Below are 24,440 nucleotides of genomic sequence, written 5' to 3'. Positions count from 1 at the left end.
ATCTGTATCTTATCAGTTAGTCGGCGCTCAGTTGTCGTTTCCAAGCCGCTCATCATTTTATCATGACATTCTCTTTCCTTGTCTGCTGCCTCGCTGTCTGTCTCTATAAGTAATCAAAGCTAGTTCAGTGAAAGCACAGCACTGATCCTGTCAGCCTGGTTTGTGCCTGCACTCATGTTCTCTGTCTATCTGACTGTAAGAAAAACCTGAGCACACCTATGAAAATGTCTCTATTCCAGGTCTTCTGTGGGTCAAATGACAATAGTGACGATGATCTGAAGTTACAGTTGAAGTTAACAGTGGTTATAACATAAACACCTTATAAAAGCGCTGAAGCTTTGAAAGACGTTCTCTGAAGGTGTCAAACACAGCTGTGTGAAGTCACACTCATCAACTATGTGACTTCAGGCTAATCAAGACTTTTTTTTAACACTGAAGAAGGGTTGACGTCTTGATTCTTTACTAGCATTAGTGTTTGTGTGTGTGTGCGTGCATGTATGTGTGTGAGTCACTACAAGAGCAGATATCCCTGAAATTATTAACTCACGTATTTGCATATATATTTGAACAAAAAGACAGAATACAGCAGGAGTCACTGCAATTGGAAGAGCAATCCTCATACAGAGCCTGAAATTTGCCGGATGTTGCACAAATGAAAACATGTGCATCTTGTTGTATCTCAATGCAGAAGGTCTCACTTTCTCCTTCAGGGCATGACTTAGCAATACGCACGAGACACGTCCTGGTAATGTGGCACTGGATGAAATACGCTCAGATCTGGAGCTTATCTTTGTGATCAGTGTTATTCTGGACTGTACTGGTTTAAGATGAATAGCTCTTTAGATTAATGCTCCACCAGCTCTGGAATCAAAAGAAAAACAAATAACACATTTGATGTGTCTGGGTTCATTTGTGGATTTTTGCTTGCTTGTGAAGATAAGAGCCACATGTTTCTTAGCATGAACCATTGTGTATTCTTTTGGTTCCTTTAAAGTTTAATATGAAATGCAACACTAGGAAGGAGCCAAGCAAAGAGCAGAAAGAGAAGATGAGGAGGCGGGGATTTTGTGTGAGGAGACTTCACATGAGCAACAGCTGCTGGGACCATTAAGAGCTGGGAATCAGAGATCTGCTCCTCGCACACATAAACAGCGTGTGTGTGTGTGTGTGTGTGTGTGTGTGTGTGTGTGTGTGTGTGTGTGTGTGTGTGTGTGTGTGTGTTTAGATGAATTACTGTGTTTTTGCACTTAGAGGATGATGGAGATATGAACTATCCCCTCTGCAGAGAATGTGCGTGTATAACAAAACACTGTATACAGATCTCAGCAACAGTCTGTAAATGAAGAGGACAGATTTTCGGTGTGCTCAAAGTGTATAAATGACAAAAATGAGTGGAACACCTGGGCCCCATGGCTGCAACCTTTCACATTCCCACTGCTCCTCTCTTCTGCTGCCCAGCTGGTTCCCATCACAGGCCGGACAAAAAGCGAGTGGGATGCAGAGAAACAGGAGGGCTTGTTGCACACTTGTGACAAACAAATATTCCTAAATTAAAGCCAAAATAACATGCTTTCAAACAACCGAGTGCACATTCGGCTAAGAGCACATCTTGCAATGTGGGAAATACATTTTCACTGCATGCCTCTCCGCTTTGGGAATGCTCCCGTCTGTCCCGCTTGACCTGCTGAGGTCATGTTTAGCTGTTGAGAAGACCAGGATGGCGAATGGGCTGGGGAGGGAGGACGCAGGCAGGGAATGAAGGAGGGGTGGCAGAACCTTTAGGCTTTTTGGTCGACCCTGTGAGCTCCCAGAATGGAGGGAATGGAGCGGGGAAAAGGAGGATGGGAGGTACTCAACATCTGGAAAAAATTAGAGAGCATGCAATTGCCCTGTTGAAAGTCTGAGGAGGGAAAGATGGAGGAATAAGGAGAGCAGAATAAAGCATTGTTGAGATTGTATTGAGAAGGGAAAACCCTTTGATCCGGCATTGATGACAGTAAATTGCCCGCATGCCCAAAATCTGCCTCAACTGTATAATAACGCTGAGAAATCCTAATGCCTTAAGATGTTAAGATTACAGCACAGATGATAACACTCATACTTACCCTCTCACACACACAAGGAATAGTGTGTTAGGGAGACTTTCAAAGGCAGAAATAACAAAATGTGAGCACCAAAACAGGCTCTCTGTAACCCTCCATTTTACACAATGTTAGACGAGTCACAAACAAAAGCACGGGGGGGGGGGGGAAAAACTGGGCTTTGTGAGTCATTAAAACAAAGTCTTCAGTCAGTAATTTAGAGAGCTGAGACATCTGATCTGCAGCTGTCTGGGTCCCCTGCACTGAACCGCCTGCGTGCAACACTGCCCTCTGCAGACAGGGGACATCAGAGCATATGTAGGCCACTCTGCTTAAATAACACAGCAGTGTTGATCCCTTCTGAGAAACTTAATTTTTGCTAACCTTCTTCTTCAAAGGGAGGTCAAAGTGGGGATGGATTACAAAGCAGGCAGAATGTGTAACGGCTCCAATAGGAATCAGACACGAGGGGGCCAAAGGATCAGGTCAGCTGTTTTTGTCTTAACTAATGAAAAACATCTCCATGGGTGAGCCGCACAGTACTGCAGAGGCTAGTATGCACACCCCATAACCAGTAAGTCTATAGAAATATCTCATCTTTAAGGCGGAATTCCTAAAAAACTGACCCTGGTTCTCATAAAATAGGATGACATCTAACGTATAGGTTGACAATTGGTACAAATATTCATGTCTTACAAAGATTTGGTGATTCTTGTGGATCAAGGATGCTGGCATACTCTGGAACATGACTTCACGGTGCTGGCAGGGATGTTTATAGTTTGTACACGGTTTAACTGAAACTTGCAAGTGATGTAGAAAACAGAGTATGGAGCTTATATGATTTGGGAAACTTAAAAAAATACATCTTCAGAAGTGGACACTTTTAGAAGTTAATCTCATGGGACTTGTAATCCTTATAATATGTGGACCGAAATTTGCAAACCCTAGCTTTTTTCCAGTAGTGGCTGAAAAGCATCGACTCACTGTAGGGTTACTTTAACTTCAGTCAAATTTCTACAATAATTTGGTTAGAGGTGTAAATATTTTTCATGTCTTGATAATACTCATCTTTTTTATGATCCTATATCATATTTACCTGTATTATTGTATTTCAATTTAAACATTACAGATTAAAAACAGTGTTTAGGAAAGTGCTTTAAATGAAAACAGTCACAATATGTATACTGTCAAACTAAGATCAAAGTAGTTAGTCTATCCATGGGTGGATTCGGGGTCTAGTCAGCCTCTCTGCAAAGATTACATGGTTTTTGCCCATGTGAGGTCCAGCAATATCTCAGCATTTTTAGTAGAGTTTAGACAAGAATGAACAAAAAACAGTCAGTAGGTATTTGAATTCTTCAAAAATAAAGTTTGTGTTGCAAAAGGTTGACATTACAATGAAACATTTGTGGCATATACAACACTGAGGTCCAGCCAGCATTTCAGCTCCTCCTTGGCCACCAGCTCCTCAGTGTGCAATAACCACGGCTAACCTACAGATGACACTGTCATACACACTCTGCTGGCACAACTTCTGTGTGTCTATCCCTGAGTGGTTCAGAAAGCTGATGAGGATTATAAATAATTTTACTTGCATACACAGAAGCTTCATGTTTCAACTTGTATCACATTGTACAAGTGAAGCTTGTTTCGCTGTTTCTCCCTCAGCTCTCTAATGAAGACGTAAAACTTCCATAATGATAGACATTATTCGAAAGCAGTCATCACTATTTTTTTCTGCTGCATTTTCTTTGCAAGCTGATTGCACCTTTGTGTATAGACAGGCGTAGTTCAAAGTGCCTCCTGTATTATTTGCTCGGGTGTGTTCTCTTGTGTCACAGTTGTGTTCTGCTTTGTACACAGACTCCACTCAGGTTTGACCTAAAAGCAATGATACAGGCACACATGAAAGCCTATTCTTTCCTTCAGCTCTATTTTCACAGTCTCTCCACTAAATGTCTACAATCAGCATTTTCACACTCTCATATTCACTCCTGACCGAGTAGACCAACATTCCTTTCAGCGCCAAACACCGCCATTACTTTTAGTTGCTTCTAAATAACTGGACACACCCAGCTCTGACTCTTCTGTGCAAAGGCATTCTTCCCCCCTTCTTATGTTTTCCCTTCCCGCTGTTGCCATAGAAATAAACCCTGCCAGGAAGTGACTGCTTCATGCCCATGCAAAGGAGGGAATTTGCTTTGTTGGGTAAACAAATCCACATTATGAAGGTGGTGGAAGAGAGCAGCAAGGACGATGGAGGCGAAACCTATACGTAGGATGGTTTTAGAGAGAAAAGGCAAGGGGAGTGCAATATATGGACATCATAAGGAGAGACGTATGAACACATGCTCATTTGTTCCTCTGCTCACTCATTCCATCTGGGTGCAACCACACAAGTCCTCTCACTTACTCATCATTTGGGTGAACAGTTAGTAGTCATCAAGAAAGCAATCTTTTGCAAGCGAAACGTCTGACGATAACTCGAAAGCAATCTGTTAGTGAAGTGCTCCCAGTCTTAAGATGCATTTGACTCTCTTTATTTTACTGGACGCAGTTGGATTTATCTAAGCATACTGTAAATATGGCCTGTGGTTTTTAAGCTGCATGTGGCTCTTCTACCTCTCTCTGGCTCTCTGGCATTTGTTTTTCCGCTTGTCTTGGAACTTGAAGTGACACACTTAAATAACATATTTACAACTAGTCAGTTAAAATATATGTCACCTGCTTCAAATGGAGGATTTGCTCATAGTATGCTTTTACTGCCAACGATGCTGGATTACCTTAATGTCAGGTATAGGAAAAAACACAGATATGATGAATGGCAAAATAGCTAAATCCAGCTATAGCTTTCCAGAAGTGCCCAGATGGCTTAAAAGTGGACCACCTAAAGAAATCTGATGAAATCACCAGAGGGTTTTGTGTAAATAAAGCAAAACTTTATGTAAAACCTGACCTGTCAAGAGGCCTTATTGTTCCTGTTTAGTCCACAAAAGCAAATGTTGTGGTTGGAATTTGGAGAAATGACACACATTTACTTTTGATGTCTCGCTTTAAAATCAAGAAGAATCTCTTCAGGGGGAAAAAAAAAAACGGAATCGGTCAGTCTGAAGTTGAGGTGTGATTGTTGTTACAGCCTAATATACGTCACGCCAATGCAAAGAAAAGGTCGTGTGGTTGAGAGAATGGATATTAGGTCAGAGGTTTCTGTTCGTGTGACTTCTACCTGCCGTCCTCACGTCAGACTCTCACCTTGATATATATTTTTTTCCTCTCTTCCACATTCCTGTCCACGTCACTCAATGGCCTGTTCAGAAACGTGTTTGCCCTCGCCTCAAGCCCCGCCCCTTTTTCCTATGTACGCCGCTATGATTGGCTCAGATGACGTCACTCACTCCTGCCTACCGCACTGGCCCCGCCCCCTCCGCGCGCTGAAGCGAGGAGCGGCAGTTCACACAGACAGGTATTGTGTGTCCAATGCCCTCGCCTCGGGATGCGGTAGCTGTCTCCACTCAACCGTAAGCATTTCTTTTGTTTTTGTTTTCTTCTTCTATTTTTTTTTTTTTTTAATCTGAATCCTGTGAGATTATCTCCTCGCGAATGTGTTGTTTTCTGAATGAAACGGAAGAGTTGACAGCGCTCGTGTCTGTGTCTCGCGGACCGTTGTGACGATCTAACGCATCGTCTCGTTCGATAGAATTATTAATGGACTACTTCTGACACGACACAGCTCTTCTGCCGAGCTTCACTTTAGTGATAAACAGGTGTTTATGTGTCTGTAATTCGTGGCTGTGTGAGCGCAGAGTTCAGCGCCACATGGTATATTCTGGACATTTTGTCTCCGCTCACAAGTTTGAATAGCCGTGCTGGCATTGCTGTGGAGGTAGACGGGACACCTGTGGACACTCCTCTGTGGAGTTTGTCCTCAATATATAATTTATCTTACGTCGATCAACTGCTTTAATTACGTGAACAATGTAATGTTGCCTATCTGGTGTTGCTTTGTGTTTATATTATTACAGTATTTACAATAACCGGCGTGTTTTTCAACTACAGTGCATGGGATAGTCTGTTGACATACAGTATATGTACTGTATCTATTCATACCCCTATGTTAATTTAATTCAAAATGTGATATCAGCATGAGAAACTGCCATCTATCTTCTGAACTGCCTTTACCAATTCATGGGTACTGATTCAAGTGTACATCCAGGACAGGTTGCCAGTCACCTATTGACCTCAAATACATGTTTTAGGACTGCGGGAGGAAATATTTGAAGATAACCCACACACACATTTAAAGAACATGCAAACTTCACAGGCTCCCATCCGGACTCGAGATCGATCTGGTGAATAAATAGATAATAAATACGGGTTATTATACCTACATTTTCTTGATTTATGATTTTAAAAATATTCAGTGGGGAGCTTTTGATGGTACTTTGTGGAAAAGTTTATTCAAAGTAAAGTATTTGTCGGGGCGTTAGACACCATTTACTTCACACTTATTTTTTTGTGCTACTTTACCTTTTTTCTATGATACTGAAAGCCAATACTTGACCAATGGATCTCAGAGTCTAGACAAGATAATTTTATGCATGAATGGCGATGACGTAACTGTCAGGGTGCAGTTCAGAGGGAGAATGTGGGTGCACACTGATGATCCAGCACGCAAGGCCTACAACTTTTTTTGACATCTAAGTTAATTAGAATTCAGTGTAAGATATGTAAATGTGAGTGCTTTCACTTTACAGACAGGAACGGTGGAGATCTTAGTGGCATAGGCAGAGTTGAAATGACAGGATGTAACATCCATTTAATTAAAACAGTAGTCATGACGCCATTCCATTGATGCCTGTGTCGTGTTGTGTGTATGTAAACTAAGCTTAGCAAGCTTAGCAAGCTAGAACCAGGCCATCCAGTCTTCTGAACCCAGCACCGAGTCTCCTTAGTACAACAAGAGAGATGAAAAACTGAATAATAAAACAACAGAGGTCATAGCAATTTAAAAACTGGACTAAAAAGCAAACTTTGGACTACACTGACTCATTTCTGTCTTCCAGTGCACAAAACAGCTATTACTTAAATTTCACATACTTTACTTGAATCTCTTTCTATGATGGGGTCTTTCTCTTTTGTGGTATTACACTCTCGCCTTCCCCGAACTCTCTTGTTCTGTATGTGTTTGTGAAGTTTGCATGTTCTTTCTGTGTTTGCATTTGTCCTCCCCTGTTAGCCCCACCTTCCTCACGCAGGCTAATGACATGACTTGTTGAACCTCTGAGTTATGCATATGTGCCTTTGTGATTTTCCACTTCTAACACTCTTTACTTGTGATGGGCTTTAAACTTGCAGGTTGAAACCTGCCTTTCCCTCAGTGCCAGTATCAAGTATTAAGTTCGGTGATGAAACTGTGAATTTGATGTCTTTAAATTTGATGTGTCCAATGTTCGAGGAGAGAAGTCAACACATTTGTTAACAAAAATCAGTCTTCATTACAAAAGACAGTATTAATAACAAATGATGGTCCAACAGCAATCTGTAGCTTGTAACATTTGTTGGCCTGCTTTCTCCCTGTGGAAGTGCCCTTGAGATTAATTTCCTACTCCAGGTGGCGCTGTTCCAGGCTGCTTTCCCAGCTCTCATCTCATGCCAAAGAAGGATTATGATGATTTTAAGTCTCTCAATCAGCTCATTGCCGTCCAGCTAAAATGTTGTTTCACTGCTGCAACATTTTTGGGGCATAAACATCCAGCGTGGCCGGCGGCATGACTCACAGGGTTATCTCTGTGTCACCTTTTCCTTTACACAACACCCACTTTAAACCTGGTAAATACAGAGCACTCCTGCTTTACTAATAAAGCAAGTGGTCACCCTGAGAATAGCCCGTCTGGTTATATGTTTGCGGATGTTTTGCCCTACTTCCATTCAAGTCAGCTGGTCAGCACTGACTCATGTGGAACCATGTATTTGGTGGTAGATGTTCTATAAATAGTCCGTAGATAGTCTATAAAAAGTTTTATCCTGTCATATTTTTCATTAAGAACAAAGCCAGTGAATCCTTTGTATCCATAGCAACTAGTGATTGAGCAGCAACACAAAGTGTCCCTTGTCTCAGCAGGAAGGAGACATAAAGACATCTTTTGTGATGCTGTGTTTTAAAAATACATCGGTCAGGATTGTGAGGGCACGCTAGTTTTCAGGCTCATTCTGTTTCTGTCTCTGTTTGAATGAAAATAGCTGAGTCCTGAGTGGCAGATTGGGGCTGCTTTTCATCTGTTTGATCACTCGCAGATACTCACATTTAGTTTTTCTCTGGGTGCGCTCGGAAACACACGGGCGCTGGCTTTCTTTCAGATAGAAATGTGTCGTTAAAAATAACTTTAAACAAGTCAGTGCTGTCAGCGACGCGCTCAGACAGACTTGAGGTCAGAGGTCAACTGAGATAAGTGCTTCTGCTACCAAGCAAATTAAAAAAACATATGGTGCCACTGTGCCACACGTCTACACTCTATTTTTGCCATCAAATTTGAGCAATGCAATGTGAAATGAAAGGAATGCTACCAAATGTGGCTCTGTTTAAAGCGTCTTATGTCATCATTATCATCAAAGGATCATGTATAGATTTAACGCAGTAATTCTGTAAAGAAGCTTTCTCAGAAGATTGAGAGGTAAAGTCGCAGATGTGGACATCTATACGGACCTTTTTGCCGTTCCAGTCAGCCAGTAATGGAGAGGATATACAGCTATGAGCACTACAAGGGTTTATATCTGAACGCTTATTGCAAGAATGTGTGGCAGAAAGCAGATGGAATTGCTGCGAAGTCAACGTCTGTGTGTGTGTGTGTGTCACGCCAGGACTGGAAAGTCCAGACTGACAATTCCTCCAGGCTTCAGCCTGAAACTGAAGAACAGTACTGCTTTCTGAACAATCAGTGTATCTGCTCTCCTTAAACCAGATTTGTTAAATTATTTGCGTTCTTTGACAAACCTTCGCATAAAAGAGCTTCTGACAGATGTTTTAGTGAACACAGTTGGATTTCTTGTGGCTCTGATTGTCCCTGATTGTTCTGTGAAGCATGGGGACAAAGAAAAATGTTGTTGTTATTGATATATCATTTGAATCCTTGTACTTTGAAATTGGACTTAATGCAGTGCAGTTTTAGGCTGAGTCCAGACATGCACAAAGACATCACTTCAAGAGAGAAGTGTTGTTGCTATTTTAGTGTCAATGAACTGTGAATGGGATAGCTGTCACTTCACTCTGCATTCATGTTCCTTCATGTCACTTTCTGGTCGAACATTACCAGATAAAATGATTTTTATCTCTGAATGCCTCCTGTGTTGTTTGCCTTCTCATCAGCTGATCTCATATATTTTGACCCTGTTGTGGCCTTGAGAGTCAATGTAGCATTCAGCATTGCCACGAGAATGACCCCTTTCCATCTTAACAGATCATTTACAAGGTGTTGTGCTATTAATGATTCACTCACATTACATAAGAGTGAAGACAAAACCCCAGCACTTCTAGTCTTACAGTGCAAGAGGGCTCAGCGGTGTACAATCCTCCAGTGTTCGCTCAGTCTGGGTAAGTAGGGCACACAGTGTGATGTTCAGGTACTTTTTTCCACACGTAATTTACAGTTTATGTAAAACAGAAAGTCCTTTGGTAGGTGTCAAAGATATGCACCGTGTGTTGGGAGGTAGTGAAAATCCCTGCACTGATGCCGAGGCAGTTTTTGAGGTTTTCAGAGGAAGTGTGCAAAAACCGTTTTTTTTTTTTTTTTTGTCTGTTAAACGATGCTTCTTTCTCCCCTCTCCTCTGAAACATCTCCTACGATGTATCTATTGAAAGAATTTGGCTGAATCACGAATTTCCCCACCAAGTCTGTGAGCATCCACACTGCAGGCCAATACAGGACATGTTATAGTCTCATGTGATATTTGTTGTTTCAAGTCGTGGCTTATTGCTAGTATGTTAACAGCTGTATTGTGGTGAAGTTATGTGGAGTAGATTCCTGCTTTCATTCCTGTGCACGACGCTTCCCTGCGGCATGTCACAGCCTGAAAAGTACAAACATAACAGCTTGATGAGCTAAATCAAGCCTCCTGAGTTTATCATACAAGGCCTACTCAAACATGTTGTCTGTCCTTTTAGCCTGTGCTCCAGAGCTGTGAAGTAAGTGGGCCGTCCATGTGTTTCAGTCTGCTTTTAGCCCGCTGTTGACTGTGGCTAGCCTTGTGTTATGGTGTGTCGGGGGTATCGGGGCACGGAGCAGCACATTCTTTCCTGTTGATGACTCACGTCCTGAGCATGGTGCTGACTGCAAGCAAGGCTTTGGGGAACTACAGAATATGCACACACACACACACTAGCTTAAACCACCAGAGGGCTTGCAGAGGATGGAGATAGCAGCATGCTTAAAATCCAAAGGTTTACACAAATGTGCATGCATGGAAGTACAGACAAAGCCCAGAGGCATTCCCTCACTGAACTCATCCGCCAGGCAGCAATGTGCCCCTTGCATGTAGGGCACACAGATTTGTAATGTAGAAAGGGAGTGGTATGAAAAGCACAGATAAACACAGCCAAGTTGGAGCATGTCTTTTCTACCAAGGAGAGGAGTGATTATTACTCCATAGTGAATGTGTAGTCTCCCCACTTTACTGAAACAATCGCATTAAATTCGAATTAACAGTCAAGGATTAAGCCAAAAATTCTTAAACAGGGTAAGCAAAATAAGGGATAGCGATTGATAAGCAACATGTTTGGGAAAGATTTAAACTGATATGGAAACAGGAGTTCAATCTGCCAAAAACAACCAGAGATGTAGGAGCAAGAAACCAGTTTTCATTCTAATGGATTAACAACTGTGTTTATTTTCTTAAGTTTGGAAAAAAAAACAAGCAAGAAACAGTTTTGAAAGCACATGACCAGATGGTAAAAGAAGCATGTGACTACAGATACCTGGCACTGCTGAACTGCAGAGTTGTGGTAATTTCTAACCTTATCATTATAGCCTCTTTTTAATAGATTGTTGGGAGTTTCATAAGGGTGGCAGGTGTATGACTGTATGACTGAAAAAGACCTTTTGCAGCTCATCTTGTATAGTAGGGCCAAAACACATGACTTGTTATCTAGGAATCCAGATGTAGTTTTAATTTTCTGTTTGGCTTCAGGTCTTTGTAGTGACAAGTTTGCACATTCTCCCTGTGCAGTGTTGATTTTTGGCCTCTCGCCTGATGTGAGCTGGAATTAGCTCCAGCGTCTTGTGACTCTAATGTTGTGGGAGTGAATAATGGGTGCAGAAATCCAGTCTGTGCCTTTTGCAAAAGGCACAGAATCTACTCATATTTGAATGATTGTTTTTTTGGAAATGTATGTGTCATTTCCCTCCAAAAAAGTTGTTACTTTAGTCTTTATTTAGACAGGATGAGTAAGAGATCCTTCCTCTGTGTTTATCTGTCAGACCTGCATGCCGGTGTGTCGTGTCTGAATCTTTTTGCTTTTGACCTTTCTCCGCAGTGCTGAGTGTTGGCGTGGCCTTCAAAGGTCAAAGTGATGCTCCTAGCGGCGCTGCTCTGATATCTGTTGCCGCGGTTTCCACAGAAACGAGACAACGGTGGGCCGAAAGCTTTCGAGTCGCGGGAAGATGACATCGCCGTCGCCCACTCACAGCGACAGCAGCGGCTCCTCCAAACATGACAGCAACCAGGTGTGTATGCGCGGCACGTCTCTCTCCGGCGACAGTAGGTCTGATGCTCGTACGCACATCAGGAAGTTGGCTTGTCTCACGCTGCACTGCTCCCGTGTCTCCCCTCAGGACAGCTGGGAGATTGTGGAGGGGCTCAGAGGGGCTCCTGCCAGCATGCAGGAGCCTGACAGACAGCAGGGCTTCCTGCTCAAGAGGAGGAAGTGGCCCATGAAGGGATGGCATAAGGTGAGGGCGTCAAAAGGAAAGAAGCATCACAGTTACCACCTTGCTGCTGGTGGTTTTTATTGAAAGTTGCTTCTCTTCATACCTTCAGGCTACTTCTACAATGCTCAAGTTGGATTTACTGTTCAAATCCGATTTTTTTCTTTTAGACGTGCGGTTACATGTATTTCATCAGTGACTCATATCTGATTCTGGTGATCACGCCTGCCTACGACGTCAGAAACATTGTGCATGCGTACGTGTAGTGTTTACCAAGCTCCAGGTTACTTCTGAACCAGGTGCTAACTGCGAAACCAAAACAATGGATGATGAGAAAAGTTTGATACTGATGCAGCGGTGCCTGAGAGGTTTGACAAACATTGCCAGGGATTTTAGGCGGAGAAGGAGGGACAGGGCCATAATTACATCTTATGCATGCGGTAGCGTTGCCAGGGCGTGCTATGAATGAATCGCTGAGATTTCCTGTTGGAAATTGTCTTAGCTTGCAGTGTGAGACCTCCACTGGGTTTTCCTCTTGTCAGTTGCCTCCATGCTTCTCTTTTATTTACACCATATTCACTATTTATGTGACAAAGTAAGCTAGATCTGATGACGTTAGAGACTCTGTGTTAAGAAAATTTGATCAGCATGGTTACATGGCAGTCGCATCGGCACTTATCCTGTACATATCACATCACTTATTTCCACATACGAATGAGGCTTTTATCCCATCTCGAAATATCTTAATGCGTGTGTATTTTTCCTGCTTTCACTGTCTAAAAATCATATCCAATCTGTGCCATATAAGAGCAAAAAAAATCAGAATTGGGTCAGATTACTCTGGCAGTGTAAATGTGGCCTAACTAGTTTTGTTAGAAAGCGTAGTAGACAATGTACCGGAAGAATCAGCACCTCAGTTCTGTAGTCGTAGTCATCCTGGGATTTCTCAGCAGACAGATTGTACTCATCTGTACAGTTTCCTGTTTTTCCCAAATTTAAACCAACATGACTTTTAGTCCTCCGTAAGGTTCTGACCTATCATCTTTTAATATCTCGTGCTATTTCCACATTTCCTCCTCTTCACTGTTACAGTTCTTTGTATTTCCTTCTTTCCATTCTTTTTACTCCCAGCTGATTATACAGTAATACTGACTCACCTTCCTCCCCCTCTCATTTCTGTAAGTGTGCTCATATTTACCTGGAAACTTCTGACTTGCAACATGATGGAGCTGCCACTTCAATTGTCCTTGTTTTACCTGCTAAGACGTTCATAAGTTCAGAGCACCCTTTCAGTAGATTCTGTTTGCTGTAAAACTGGTTACGTCTACTCAAGATAATTATGCACTGCTAGCGTTGTAAAATCTGAATGTCAGCTTAAAAGGGAGATCTATAATTGGTAAAAGAAAAAAAATCCTTTGTTGTTTAACTCTTTATATAATAAGTGGTGAAGTAACCCTGCCAGTCCTGTCAATTAACATTGACCTACTTCTTTCCCCTTAGAGATTCTTTGTGCTGGAGAAAGGCATCCTAAGATATGCAAAGCGTGACTCAGATGTACGTATAACCTCCTGATGTCCATTTACACACCCACAAAAAACGCATTTTTACTGAAAATAAACTGTTTTATTGTGCAGTTGAAAAAGGGAAAGATTCACGGCTGCATCGACGTCGGCCTCTCCGTTATGTCAATTAAGAAGAAAGCCATGTGTATCGACCTAGACACCGAGGACAACATCTACCACCTTAAGGTAACTTTACGCTCTACATATATGTATATATATATGTGTGTGTGTGTGTGTGTGTGTGTGTGTGTGTGTGTGTGTGTGTGTCTATTTATATATATATATATATATATATATATATATATATATATATATATATATATATATATATATATATATATATATGAACTTTATTTCAGACATACTACACACAAACACTGAATCAAATGTTTCCAAAAGATGGATGTATATCTTATACTACTCTTAATAGGCTCAATTAAAGACAAAATTATTCCATTTTGTGACTCTTTTAGCTGACCCATAAATTTTTACATAAAATTTCTAAGCACTGCATGCATGGCGGATACATTTCGACTAACAAGCATTTGACTTGCACTGGTCCACCTGGGGAGTCTCAACAAGATTCTGAAGGAATCATTATACGCCACTTGGAGCTTTTTCAGCTTGGTCTTGCTATACCTACACCACAGGTGGGCAGTGTAGAGTGGAGTGCAGTATGATTTAAATAGAGATACTTTAACATCCTCTGTACACATATAAAATTTACGTGCGAACATGTTGGCCTGTGCGTATAATTTGCAACACTGACGCTGCACATCATCGTCATCACTGAAGTCATCCCCGATTATGTGACCCAGGTAATTTACTTTGTCTATAACACTGAGTACTTTATCTTTCAGGTAAAATACAGGAAACTTTTGTTTCTGGTCTTCTTTTGTTTTCGCAATCATGACAACGCTCTTTTTTGAGTTAAACTTCAAATTGTACTGCTCCCCATCCCATGAGCATACTCTTAGTAACTGTTGCAGACCAGCGCTGTAGGGAGATAGCACCACTATATCATCAGCATATAGCAGATGGTTAATAAGGCTTTCTCCCACCATACATCCAGTTTTACACTCTTTTAATCTCTTAGATAAGTCATCCAAATACAAGTTGAGCAAGGCAGGATAGAATTCCACCTTGTCGAACCCCATTTGTGACTTGGAAAGGTGCAGACACACTATCGCCCCACTGGACCTGCATTTTTTGATGTGCATACCAAAATACCAAAATCTGTATTAAATATGGGGGAACTCCACGCTCTCGCAGCTTTAAAAACAATTTACCATGGTCTGTACAGTCAAAAGCTTTAGACAAGCCTTAGACAAGTCTAAAAAGCACATAAACATTGTGGAATTTTGCATTCTGTACTATTGCATAGTTCAGCGGCGTCTGAAATGTGCGCACATAACCAAAGATCACACCGTCTTCATTTCTTTGGCCTGTTTTAACACAATCATGGTAGCATTCTCCAAGTTGCGGCTCCTAATTTAACTTTATGGCACCCAGGTGAAGTCTCCGGAGCTCTTTGAAGAGTGGGTGTCAAAACTGCGTCATCACCGTGTGTTTCGGCAGAACGAAATTGCTATGTATCCCCACGAGAGGCACCTTTTCCACCCCCACGCCTCGTCCTCTCCCTCCCTTAACGACTCTCTGCGAAAGGTAAGCTGCCCGAGTGCTCTGAAATGCATTTGTTGTAGGAGTGTGTTGGATGACATGATGTCTGTGTCGCCCTTTCTCATTTGTCTTTTTGCCTCAATCAGAGGGCCACTCTCACCAAGCAGACGTCATTTCACCAGGCGAAGGTCAGCTCCTGGCTCCACTCCTCAGAGGACATGGACAAGTGCTGCAAAGGTTGTTGTTTTATCTTTTCCTCTCTGCTTTGTTAAACAATTTGTTTCCTCGCTGTGCTTTGTCACTTGTTTTTTTTTTTGTCTGTTTATTTCGCACCCTGCTCCAGTGAATCTTATATTCTTTGTTATATATGTGTCATCTCTGTGCATGCACACCAACATTGTTCTAATAATAATATTATAAATATCTTTTCTTTCCTCTCAGACTTGGAGGAATGCGAATCGCACCTGCTTGAACTCAACTTGCTGCTGAAGAGCATGGAGGTTCTCCACCGCACATACTCAGCTCCAGCCATCAGTGCACTACAAGTAATTTAGCGATTTCCAGTCATGTCAAAGTAATATTTCCCAACTTTGTAGATGTAATAAAATAGTCGACAAAGTATTCAAGAGATTTTCCTGTTTTGGTTCCGCAGGCGTCAACTTATGACATTCCGAAAAAAGAGAAGAGACCAAGGAGGTGGCGATCTAAAAATAACGGCAAAGAAGCCAAGGCTACACTACAGGTACGCAGCTAACTTCTTTTTCATGTGATACAATTCATAAAGAGTACAATCAAACAAAAAATTAGAGCTCATCTGTCTGTGTTTTTCCACCAGGTCCCAAGCTGCATCTCCTCCAACTCCCCTCGACTACATGCCTCCAATCCCAACCTTTCCACCACAGAGTCCACCACGCAGGAGGTGTGTCCCGAATCTCCAGACTCGCCCACCGACGCCTCACGTCTACAAGAGGACTTCTGCCAACTGGCCAACAAGAGTGAGTCCCCGCTAGGGCGTCTGCTGGGTTGCTCGGGAGACGCATGTGCTGGATATAGAAAAACCAACTTCTCTCATGTTTGCTTCTTTATAATAAAATAGTTTCCATGACGACTCTGTGTGTGTGTTTTTTTTTTACTTCCCTCCAGTCCATGTCACACTGAAATCAGCCTTTAGCTCCCTGGCTGCAGAAAAAGACAGGCTGAGGCACGCCATCGACCTGCAGCCCCCTCAGCCAGCTCAGGTTATGGGCCTGAAGACCGCTTATGCCTCAGTGAGTGCCACTGTCACTCTGAACTCGAGTTTTCACTTCAGTGTGCCACTCCTGTCCACAGTGGATCTCAACTCATCTCCCATGTTCCTCTCAGGAGTGCGCAGGCAGCCCCCATTCCCTGGTCCACCAGACCTCCAATGAGAGCAAAGCATCAATCCCAGAGTCAATATCGGAGTTCTTTGATGCTCAGGAATATCTGCTCTCTTCTTCTTCATCTGAAAATGAGGTCAGACATTGTTTGTTTCTCTGTCTCGATTTATGTTTCTTTAACATTGAGTGTGTGTGCGTGCAGAGCAGTGTGAGCAGCATGTTTAAAACGCCGGACAACAGCGTTTTCACAGCACTCCGCAGCAACACGCATCAAACAGAGTGAAAGAGACTTCAAACCTAAAAAGCAGCTCATGTCTGCATACATATTGCATGCATTTCAGTGGAGCTCTCGCAGCAGCTGTATTGATTTACAGAGCGGCCCATTGTTCTGTCAGGTGTGTGTGAAGGATGATGGAAAATGCTTCTGAAGGCTTATAACCCTCCAGTGCGGTAGAGACGAGGGTTTAGTGATGTTTTCTTTGCAGACGTGTGTTTTTGTGCTTTTCTTGTATATTTTCTGGTGGCTCGCTGACCTTTCGCCACGGATTTTTCTGTCTCCAGGTGTCCGACGATGACTCCTATATCAGCGATGTCAGTGACAGCGTCTCCATGGATACCTACAGCGGGGGAGGCAGCGAGAGGCACAACTCTGGTACGGACTACAGTCACATGTTGTGTGGCCATGTGTGAAATATCATACAAAACTTCCCGATCGTACAGAAAGACGAGAGACGGTGTAAAAGAAACCTTATTCTGTCAAGAGCCAGGCAGCGATTGTCTGCGTGCGACTCTGATGGCGCCCCCGTTTGCATTTTTCACCAGCTGTCTTATAATTTATGGATGTTTGAAGCAGTGAAATTACTCACCCGCTCGGAAAACGTGTTGAAAGTGACCAACGCCAACTTCCAGGCATGTTTACAAACTCAGCGCTATGTTTTATGACGGCGTCTCTGTAAAAGCATCTGCGAATCGACATCATTAAGTCAAAGCTTGAAATAGTTCTTATGTTCTCACTGCATGAATGGCTGCCTCCAGTTGAGTGACACAAAAGAACCAATCATTTACTTTCACTGACGGAGGCCTGTTTTATCTCGACTGGATCTGAAAAAGCAAAACAAAAGTGTCCATATCAATATGTCGGTTTGTTTGAATAAAGATTTACAGATTATATCTTTAGTAGGCTTTTACCACTTTATCTAATTCCAGTCGTTTGAGCTGGAGCCACTCTCAAGGAAGGGCGCAGGTCACCAGTGTTTTCAGATATTTTGTTTTTGAAGTACTTTGAAAAACTGGATCCCCAGAGTTTTTGGATTTTCATTCACTTTTGTCTTAAGAAGCCTCAGAAGGAACATTTAGACCAAGGCTGTCAAACATAAGGCCTGTGGGGGGGGGGAAATGGCCTGCAAGAGACTCCAATCCAGCCTGCCTTCAGAGAGAGCATTCGAATGGCTACAGGAAAAGATTTTTGGACATGTCACTTCATTTTACATCAGAAGTTGTCTTTAAAATTGATTTCATGTAGGCATTTTCAATAGTAAGTGTTTAGTTTAGTGAAAATATGAGAAATTTTCAACTCATATACAGTATTGTGTGCCATGACAGAAAAATTAAAGTTAACTTGAAAGCTTATTATGATAAATTAGATCATCATGGAAGGTCTCAAAAAAGTGATCCTGGCTATCAGAGACTTGAAAGTATGACACTTTTACTACAAGCATATATGAGCATTATTACAGCTAGTTCATTGAAGGGAAAAAAGTATTTCTCATTATTCCACTTGTCATATCAACATGAAAAAGCCTTAAAGCCTTTAACTCTATAATTGAAGTGCTCCGTTTATTTAAAATTCTCAGAAACAGTTCGCACTAACAGTGAAAGATATTTAAGTTTTAAAAAAATACCTGTTCAAATTAGTTCTGAATAACGTGACCTAATTGCATCATTCTTCAATAAGTGTATTTATAGAGCCACCACGTCGTTTTTACTGCTCTCAAAGATGCTCTCTGTCACTACTCATTTAGAACATTTCTTTTTTTTTTCCCCTCCTCCAGTGAGCAGCGTGATCACTCTCACTCGACGGCGCTCCACGCTGCCGTCCCCCAGCCCCACCAGCAGCGTGAGCCTGTGGAACATCCTGAGAAACAACATCGGGAAGGACCTGTCCAAGGTGGCCATGCCGGTGCAGCTCAACGAGCCGCTCAACGCCCTGCAGCGGCTGTGTGAGGAGCTGGAGTACAGCGACCTGCTGGACATGGCCAACCAGACTCAAGATCCTTATCAGCGCATGGTAAACAGAAAGAACACGTGCATGATAACGTGCGCTCGTCCAGATCAAAACAACTGAAATTAGTCACACATGCTTGAAATTCATAAAAGCAACATTTCAAAATCTTCAAGTCATGTCACATGCGTGTTAACAGCCAAGGCCTTTTGACTCCCACTAATGGTTTGTATCTATCATGGAATTAAGCTGGAATTAATTCACAGGTATTTTGTTGACATTTTAAACCGTGAATCCTCTTTACATTTTGCCATAGTCCACGTAGGGGAAAATACCCTTGCAGCACAGACAGACGTTTCAACAGGAAGAACTATGAGATGGCCAAATGAGCGCGAGCTTGTTGCCTGGTAACCACATGGCTTATCTTCATGTTAAGCATGTGAGTTCATCTAGATGATTTGAGAAAGATCAGATCGCCTCAGGTGTACTAATCTTATCCAGAGTTGAGCTTTAGGTGAATTTGGCTGCCATTTAGATTAAATATTAAGTGGCTATATTGTCCTTCCTTGTGTCAGTAATTCCTTTTTTTAAGGTGTAAAATGGTTGGAAAGCAAAAACAGGAGCTGAACAAACCTCATTTTTAGTCCAAATGCTGTTGTAAAATGATCCATTTTCTTTGTTGTTTTTTACGCAGGTTTATGTTGCTACTTTTGCAATATCTGCCTATATGTCCACCTACCATCGAGCGGGATGTAAACCCTTCAACCCCGTCCTGGGAGAGACGTACGAATGTGACAGACCTGATAAGGGCTTCAGGTTTATAGCTGAACAGGTAGAGGTCACACAGTTCATATTTTGAATGGAATATGTACAGTATGTGTGTACTGCATCTTAACACCTTTAGAAAGGTATCAGTTTGCTTCTTTTTTTTTTTTGAAAACTGAACCCACTTCCTATTCAGTACCATTCATTTTTTCAAAAAAAAAAAAAGACTGGAAGCTAATAGTATAAACCTGTAAAACGTACCTGCTGACAGTGAATAAAGCTCGCTCACAAACTAAGGTGTAGTTTTTCAGATGGCGTTACTTTACAGACAATTTATCAAGACTGTAAGAAAACTTCTAATTGTGTGCAACCTTCTTGTTTCTTTGGAACTTTCCAGGTGAGCCATCACCCACCTGTGTCAGCATGTCACGCCGATTCAAGGAACTTCACTTTTTGGCAAGGTAAGCGCGACTTACCCTGTTTATTATTAAACATTGGATTTCCCCGCTGTCTGGCAGAATGCGTCAGCGTTGCCGTGTCTTTGTTTCTGAGAACTCGTGTTATCATGTAACCGCTATGAGGAATAATGAGGAAGATGTTTCCTGCAATCACTCTGTGACACTGTACTGAACGAGTTGACCCGTGGAAATCAATCTTATATGAAGCGTTTGTCAGTCTGATACTTTAATCATGTGTTGTTCAGAAGCAGCTGAGCAGTCGTTGGTCGTCAAACGCATGAGTGGCACTGTTTGCATTTCTCTCAATGCTGCATGAAGACAAAATCAATTGTTTGCAGAAGCGATTTGGTGAATAATCCAGCTGATACAAACAGAGATAAGTTGTTTCATTGACACAAGAACTCACTGGTTGTCTTTGTCATAATCTCTCTTGTAGATGTTCGGTGGAAAAATAAATTCTGGGGGAAATCCATGGAAATTGTTCCCATGGGAACCACACATGTCACATTACCTGGGTAGGTTCTCTGGTTACTCGGTGTGGGTGTATATTTGTGTGTGCATGATGGTGTAAAGTGTTTCTTCGTTTGGCACAGTGTAGGTTAACATGCGTGTGCGTGCGTGTTTGTGTTTCCCACCAGGTTCGGGGATCACTATGAATGGAACAAAGTGACGTCCTGCATCCACAACATCCTGAGCGGCCAACGTTGGATCGAACACTACGGAGAGATGGCCATAAAAAACACCAACGACGACGCCTGCCAGTGCAAAATCACATTTGTCAAGGTGAAGAAGCACATGGAAATATCTGTAGTTGTGAACAGATGAAGCTGACCTCCAGGAGATTTGGTTGTGCTGTGGAGACATGATTCTGCAAAGCAAGCACTGGTTATAACTCGGGTAGAGAGAGTATAGAAGATGGATGGATGATGGATGGATGGAAATCCTCCTGCAGGTTTTAGCTTCTTCATCCGCTTGAACAGACTCTCTCAATCTGTTAACAGCTGTTAAAGGATTATTGCAGTTTCCCTCTATGCCACACTGCCTATTAAAAACAGCCATGTTTAATCCTGACAGGCTAAACCCTGAACAGCATAAAGACGAAGAGCACCACCTGCTGGTCAAAGGCAGAACTGATTTTCAAACGAGAACAGAAACTTTGGAATTTTTCAGACAAATTTTTTCATGTCAAGGCTGATCATGTACCTCTAAATTACATTAAACAGTCTAAAAAGTCTTTTTTATTAAGAACATGTCATTGTTTGAAGTGACTTTTGTATTTAGGACTCATTTTTTAAAATCTTTTTCCAAATTAACTGTTTCCATTCTTGCTAAGTTGCCTCATATTTGTATATTTTAACATTTAAAGTCTAACTAAAATTTTAGGTGTAATTTGGACATGGCAGATATATCATTGCAAACATTTACATTCAGCTTTTCTTTATGTCTCCAATCCATTTTAAGGTTCCATGGCTAAATTAATATGTAGTCTGTGTTTTACAAGAATTCTTTGATTTTACCTCACCAGCTTCCTAATTTCCTCACACATTGACGGATTATGTTAATATCTTTTAGGCCAAATCGTGGAGCTCCGGAGTGAATGAGATCGAGGGTGTAGTTACAGATTCCGAAGGAAAGGTGGTACACACCATGTTTGGGAAATGGCACGAGTCAGTCTTTCAAGGAGTCCCCCCATCTGCCACCTGCATCTGGAGAGCAAGTGAGCGATCAGTGGATTCAACTCTGTTATAAACTTTGAGTTTTTGTTTTTTTCCCCCATTAAATTACAGCGGTTCTTTGCCCTTGTGTGTGTGTGTGTGTGTGTGTGTGTGTGTGTGTGTGTGTGTGTGTGTGTGTGTGTGTGTGTGTGTGTGTGTGTGTGTGCAGACCCCATGCCGGCTGACCAGGAGCAGTACTATGGATTCACTCAGTTTGCAGTGGAGTTAAACGAACTGGACTCCACCTTAAGACCTCTGCTACCCCCCACAGACACACGCTTCAGGCCGGACCAGAGGTGCCCGATCATTTCCTCTCGCTTCGTGTCACTTCACTGGATGCATATGTCAATTGATTGATTTTTTAAAAATTTTATTTCTAGTTAATATTTCACTCTGGCATTATGGATTGCACACACATTCCTTTGGATTTACATTTGCTTATATGCAGGAAGCCAGAATCACAATGTTGTTTCTCGCTTGTATAATCAGACTTTCAGATACTTCATGCAGCAATAAAAGTCAAAGATAAGCCCTTCTAATGAAAAAAATCATGCATTAGAAAAATATAGACTGAAAAAAATCAATCCCTTTACTTGTAATTGTGCCAATAAAAAGCATTAAGAGTATGGAGGAATGTGGGTACTTCTAAGTCGTGTAACAAATATGATGTAATTTTGTTTGCCATGTGATTCAGACAACATGGCGCAAGGCAGAATAACTTGCTGACACATTCGGTCAGCTACCATCAGAGGTTTCGTCACTCCAAAAGCCTTGTGATCCCAGCAATGACTCGGCCTCTCTTCACCTCTTCCAGGCTGCTGGAGGAGGGGAACACAGAAGGAGCTGAGGAGCAGAAGCAAAGGATAGAGCAGCTCCAGAGAGAGAGGAGGAAAGTCCTGGAGGACAACAACATGACGCACCAGCCGCGCTTCTTCAAGTATGAAAGTGTCATATCTGACATTTATGTTGGTTCCATACAGCTGTTTCGGTACTTTAAGAAGTGTTTTGTTTTGTTGAACAGGAAATCCAAGGATGACACGTGGGTGAGCAACAACACGTACTGGGAGACACGCAGAGACCCTGGCTTCAGCAAAGTCGACTTCCCATTGTTGTGGTGACCTCTGGCTATGGCCAAACATCTATTAAACTGAACTTGGAAGGTCTGATTGTCCTTGACCTGGTTATCATGTCATGACCACAGATGGAGTTTCAGCTTCCTTCTTCCGGACTGACGCGAGCCTGAGGAACTTGTGTCTCTTCCCCTCTCTATAGACCGCTCACCCCGTATCTGTCTGGGACGCAGAGTCCACGTATACTCCCAGTGCATATCACACTTTTTGTTGCATCTCAGCATTTATCAAAGTGCCTTTTATTGCAGTGCTGCATTCAATGACCTGCTGTAGCAGTTATGCAAAAACACTGTTATTCCCAGACTAATAATGTTTGGATGATGTCAGTCTGATATTACACCAGAGTCAAGGATTCATTTTAGAAGAGAATTTTTACAAGAGGTCTGAACTTGATCACTTATTTATCTGTGGATCCAACATCACCTTTCAGAATATCAGTTATTTTACCAAGTGGCTGACATATTGCAGGTGATATGAAACTTGGAGGGTTGGTGCAGTGGTTAGCGCTCTCACGACACAGCGAGAAGACCTGGGTTTGAATGCTGGCCGGGAAGTGTGTGGGTTTTTTCCCACAGTTAGAAAACACGCATGTGAGGTTAGTAGGTATTCCTAAATTTATTAGGTCTTCTGTCTCTGTGACTGACTGGCGACCTGTCCAGGATGTGTCCTCCCCTCGCCCACAGTAAGCTGGACTTGGCTCCAGCACCCTGCATAAGATGGATGAAATGTGGACATGATGCCTTTTTTTCTTTTTTCTTTTTTTTTTTCCTGTATGCTGCCTTGTTATATTCAGCCATGACTGTCGTCAGACTGTGGTTACAGTTACAGAAGGGAACAGCAATAATGGTAAATGTTTTGAAAGAGGACAATAAACTGTACAAATGATGGTCAAGTTACAGTGTCTCACATCATATGTTATGCATTGTCACAATAACAGCCGGATTGTTTGCTTGTTTCATTCGTCACTCCCAGTCACCCTTCAGCAAATTTTACCAATGCACAACAGCCAAATGCATAACAACCGTTACGCCTTTAAAAACCCCATTCATTAGTATGTTGAACCGGGTACCAGAAAGTCAAAAATCAACCTGACAGCGAATAAAATAATGAATAGATTGCAGAAAGTCCCAGGAATATTTTTTGGTATATTTGCACACGTTTCACTTGATCAGTCATTGTGGTTGTGGAGTCACAGTTTGGCTCCAGTACTCCAGTACTGTGTGTCAGAGACACTCCTGAATATGAAGCAACCTATTATTTATGGGCGAAGGTTACATGATGCTGATATAATTCCTCAGGATGAAACGGTATTATTATCAGAAGATTGGAAATGTAAAGCGGTAGTTACGATTTTGGCCTGCAGGGGGCACACTCAGCTCTCAATCACCACATCTCCCTCTCAGTATGCCGTGAGACTGGGCAGAGAGTGTCTTTCTAGTAATAGGACAGTGGCTCTTCCCTCCGTGTCTACCTCATGAACTCAGTATTATTTAAGCATATCAATCATGTTCTGAATTGATTTAAACTTCTTGAAGAAAGGTATGAGAATAGAGAAAAGTTGCAGGTAAACAAAAAAAAGGAGATTTGACTCTTATTGTGAGTTTTTTTTCTTC

The 24,440-nt window shown here is 42.1% G+C and overlaps 1 protein-coding gene across 1 annotated transcript; it reads left to right on the top strand.

Annotated features, from left to right (window-relative positions):
• The first annotated feature begins 5,524 nt into the window (after window positions 1-5,524).
• On the top strand, window positions 5,525-23,924 carry LOC115380954 (oxysterol-binding protein-related protein 3-like). Its single transcript, XM_030082276.1, has 22 exons — window positions 5,525-5,599; window positions 11,692-11,797; window positions 11,906-12,022; window positions 13,499-13,552; window positions 13,633-13,746; window positions 15,073-15,225; window positions 15,327-15,417; window positions 15,622-15,725; window positions 15,833-15,922; window positions 16,016-16,175; window positions 16,324-16,448; window positions 16,543-16,674; window positions 17,100-17,190; window positions 18,590-18,825; window positions 19,454-19,591; window positions 19,922-19,985; window positions 20,419-20,497; window positions 20,621-20,765; window positions 21,555-21,699; window positions 21,867-21,993; window positions 22,512-22,634; window positions 22,719-23,924. The coding sequence occupies exons 1-22, from the start codon at window positions 5,559-5,561 to the stop codon at window positions 22,813-22,815; spliced, it is 2,532 nt and encodes an 843-aa protein (XP_029938136.1). The 5' UTR covers window positions 5,525-5,558; the 3' UTR covers window positions 22,816-23,924.
• Window positions 23,925-24,440: the final 516 nt, after the last annotated feature.

The sequence above is a fragment of the Salarias fasciatus genome, chromosome 22 (assembly GCF_902148845.1).
Source record: "Salarias fasciatus chromosome 22, fSalaFa1.1, whole genome shotgun sequence".
Lineage (NCBI taxonomy): Eukaryota > Metazoa > Chordata > Actinopteri > Blenniiformes > Blenniidae > Salarias > Salarias fasciatus.
The sequence above is the reverse complement of the archived record's forward strand: the minus strand, read 5'-3'. Positions and strand labels throughout refer to the sequence as shown.

What these genes read in the sequence shown, in the direction of transcription:
- LOC115380954 (XM_030082276.1), top strand. Translation starts at nt 5,559, where the DNA reads ATGCCCTCGCCTCGGGATGCGGTAGCTGTCTCCACTCAACC. An exon ending in ACAACATCTACCACCTTAAG is followed by an intron (nt 13,747 to 15,072) that starts GTAACTTTACGC and finishes TATGGCACCCAG; the next exon opens with GTGAAGTCTCCGGAGCTCTT. An exon ending in CAGCGAGAGGCACAACTCTG is followed by an intron (nt 17,191 to 18,589) that starts GTACGGACTACA and finishes CCCCTCCTCCAG; the next exon opens with TGAGCAGCGTGATCACTCTC.